The following is a 3,926-nucleotide window of genomic DNA, read 5'->3' as shown; positions in this document are numbered from 1 at the left end:
TTATTGTTATCAAAGTCTTAGAGAAAACCTGTGTCTCAGGGAAATGTGACCCTACTGCTGATCATACTTTGATACACATATTTGTTCTGAGGTACTTAAGAAGTCTATACAATATTAAAGTTAGAAATGATAATATTATATATCTGAGTCTGGTGCCATTATTAAATATTGCTGGGTAGGTAAGATTCTTAAGGTAGGTGTGGAGTTACACTACTGGTTTCTTAACTCTGGATATCTGGCCTTGCCAATAGTCATGAAGCTAACCCACTGATAGCACAGATAAGTGTTTGTTTATAGTTTCAGATTCAAATCACTAATACAATGGCATATGGTTGCTATGGCTATTTCTGTTCCATTTAGGTTTCAAATAGTGATGCCCTATTATAATGAAAAAGACACAGGAAAATACATAATCCACCTGAAAATATATTTAATTATTTGCTACATATAATGAACTTTTTAGGTTTTCTTAAGAGGAGACAAAGGAAGATAGAATAAAGTTTACTTATCATTTTGATGCTTATAATATCATCTCAACACCTTTTCTGCAAGCAACTTGTTAAATCTCCCTTTGCTATATACTTTATCAATTGTACAACTTGTGATAACCTGCAGAACTGGTGATCTAACCATCAAATAGGTACCTGGTGTGTGACAAAAACTTATTCAATGTCACTGAAAACTATGGGACCAGCACCTCTACATACAGCCTGTGTCTTTATGTGTTATATATATACAGCCATATAATGATATGTATACATTAAATACATCTGTATTTGCTTACATAAGTTTTGAGGTCTGCAGTTTAGAAGATCTAGGGCATAATCAAGTCAGCCTAGTCAGATAGTCTAGTAAGGGAATTTGTTTTTGCAAATAAAGAAGAGTGTGTACCTGTGTACATGTAAAGGCATACGAATAAATGGCTGTGTATACATGTCTGTGCAAGCATCTATATGTCTGGCTACGCTTGCAAGTAAATATTTGGGTCCCAAAATGGAGCTTATGTGAATAACGAAGGGAGAGAAGAGAATAAGATTTGATTCCAAGGTGCCCAAATTCCTCACATCCACAGTGTTTAGGAATGATAGAGATGGTGGCCAGCAGTGGCTGGGAATGATGCCCCCATGGGGGCTGACTGGTGAAAGTTATAACCACCACTTGTCTTTGTGCACAAATATTCCACGCTGCCAGGATAACTATAATAAAATCCTACTTTGTGCTGGGCAATGAAGCCCACTGTCTGCTGGATGCTGCAGATGCTACCACCTTTGTAAAAGACTCCTCCATCCTCGCTGGTCAAAATGATGTAAGCCTTCTGCCCTGCTCTGTAGTGTTGACAGGGGGTAGGCATTATTTGGATGTTGCTGGCAGCAGAAATCGGGTAGACCTGGTGGAATTTTGGGTACACATCCAGGTAAGAACTTGGATGAAAGCTGTTCTAAAAAGGAAATACAGTGAATTAGAATGCATATCTTCCACTGGTGTCCACAGACCTAACATCTACTGTTGCTCTACTGTGTCTCTCCACATTTCACATTTTTACTGTTCAGCAGTAAGGGGATTGAGAGTAAGAAAACTATATCCATCCCCTATAGTTTGGGGTGGATACAGAATCAAGTATAAGAAATACACTCTTACTGAGGCAGTATTCGAGCGGCATAGTCAACACATTGCCAGGCTACTTAGAGAATGTGGAGAATCATGCTAAGACTGCGCCTCTGTGCTGAGCAAACCAGAGCAAACCAGAAGGCAGGGTATGCCGATACCTATGTACCTATGTAAGTTGCCCACATGTTCTTACTTGCATGACACACTGAATCCAAGCAGTCCACAAGGTATTCTTCTGGCACCTTTTCAGCTTCCTCCTCTGGTTTTGAAAACAAGTCTTCACCTTGCGTAGTGAAGGGAGAGCAGAGAAAATATCAGTAAGGAGAAGGAATAGTGAATGTTATCAGATTTACAAGCAGCAATAACCAGGGGAGAGTGGTCAGATGACATATGGGCAGCAGTAGATAAAGCCCTTTAAGTGTTCCCTGAGGGTATTGCCTGGGAGATGTGTGTCTAGCAGCCTCAGCTGCTGGTTATAGTGCATTGGGAGGAGTGGATGGAGCAACATTATGGACACATGACAGTTATTGTTGTGACACAGATAAGTTTCAGTCATGGACATGAATGACCATGAATTAGACCCACTCAGGCATCCACAAGCCCCCTGCACTGTAAGAAAACTTCTGAAACACTGTTTCTGCATGCTTCTTAGTGAAGTGAAAGGTTTGCTCCTTGTATCTAGCAGTTTCTGAATTCAAAGATCCTCACAGGGTGAATTCCAGGTATGTTTTCCCCCAGGGTTTTGTCTGGACTGTGAGAACAGCCATTGAAGGATGTTGACTGAAGGAAATAGCAGACTGTCCCAGCAGTCTTGTCCCTGACAGAACCAGTTCAGTATGTGGGTGCATATATATGCATGTACAATGTATATATAACTATTTTAGTCCCAGGACATCCAAGGACATACTGACCATCACACTTATATCCAAATTCCAGGCAGATTTTGGAGTAGTTACTGCATGTACTTGTGCACCACCCCTAAGCTCTGTCTATTTAACCAACACCAGTTCACTATTCACAATATATTTGGAGACCCTGAAGGACTGTAGTGTAGGAAACTAGCAGCATTTGCAAGGAGGGAGAGAGAGTGCTTAGAAGGATGTTATTGGATATTGGATAAGATCACCCCTGGGAAGAGACAGTCATAGTTTTCAGCATATTACAGACAGAAAACTCTGGGAGTAGGAGCACTGGTGTATGTCAGGGTTTCTGTGAAGTTCATCAGTGCCTGGAAAAAGACTGAAAAATCCTGTCAAGCTCAATACGTACATTATTTGCAAACACCATATTCATGACTGTATTTGTAATTCTACAAGTTTTGGCAACAGTCCCCTTAGGTGACCCCTCACCGAGAACTGAGTAAAGTGCTACTGACTCTCTTGATTCCCAGAAGTACTTCAGATCTCTGGCATGAATAGACAGGAGAGCAACTGTCACATAGCACTTTTGTCTGTGCCCATTACCAGGAACTACCTTTTCCATCCTGTCACTGTTTTATGTGACTATTCAGCCACTATGTGACAGATATACCTAAGTCTCTATGTTCACCTGATGGTAGGTGAGCCCCAGGGCAGCAGCCAGCTCCTGAATCTGATGGGGACTGAAGTACTTCTGGCTCTGAAGGTGCTGATGCAGGGTCTGCTGCTGCTCCTAGGAGAAAGCTGTGCGGCTCTTGGCCTTCTTGACTGTCCCCATGTCATATTCTCTGCCGTTTTGAAGCTTAGTGGTAGGTTGACGGGATGAGGATGCTGAGTGTTGACTGATGGCTAAGTCTGATATGAACTGGCTGAAATTCCCAGAACTGGAAGAAGCTGAAGAAACATCTGAAAATAAAAAGACAATGTCAGAAGTCATCACAGAATCACAGAATCACAGAATTGTAGGGGTTGGAAGGGACCTCCAGAGATCATCGAGACCAACCCCCCTGCCAAAGCAGGTTCCCTACATCAGGTCGCACAGGTAGGCGTCCAGGCGAGACTTGAACATCTCCAGAGAAGGAGACTCCACAACCTCCCTGGGCAGCCTGTTCCAGTGCTCCATCACCCTCACCGTGAAGAAGTTCTTACGCACATTCGTGCAAAACTTCCTATGCTGCAGCTTATGTCCATTTCCCCTCGTCCTGTCTCCACGTACCACTGAAAAGAGACTGGCCTCACCACTATGGCCGCCACACCTCAGATATTTATAAACCTGGATCAGGTCCCCTCTCAGTCTTCTTTTCTCAAGGCTAAACAGACCCAGTTCACTTAGCCTTTCTTCATAGGGGAGATGCTCCAGGCTCTTCACCATCTTTGTGGCCCTCCGCTGGACTCTTTCCA

At 42.8% G+C, this 3,926-nt stretch overlaps 1 protein-coding gene across 1 annotated transcript in view; it reads right to left on the bottom strand.

Annotated features, from left to right (window-relative positions):
* Positions 1-451: 451 nt before the first annotated feature.
* The window catches only part of LOC104912818 (homeobox protein NANOG-like), an 8,515-nt gene continuing 5,040 nt past the window's right edge, over positions 452-3,926 (bottom strand). Inside the window, 3 exon segments of the mRNA XM_010717392.2 lie at positions 452-1,438; positions 1,802-1,891; positions 3,157-3,431. Coding sequence (XP_010715694.1) covers positions 1,076-1,438; positions 1,802-1,891; positions 3,157-3,431 — 728 coding nt within the window. The 3' untranslated portion in view covers positions 452-1,075.

Source organism: Meleagris gallopavo, chromosome 1 (assembly GCF_000146605.3).
Source record: "Meleagris gallopavo isolate NT-WF06-2002-E0010 breed Aviagen turkey brand Nicholas breeding stock chromosome 1, Turkey_5.1, whole genome shotgun sequence".
In the NCBI taxonomy this organism is placed as follows: domain Eukaryota; kingdom Metazoa; phylum Chordata; class Aves; order Galliformes; family Phasianidae; genus Meleagris; species Meleagris gallopavo.
The sequence above is the reverse complement of the archived record's forward strand: the minus strand, read 5'-3'. Positions and strand labels throughout refer to the sequence as shown.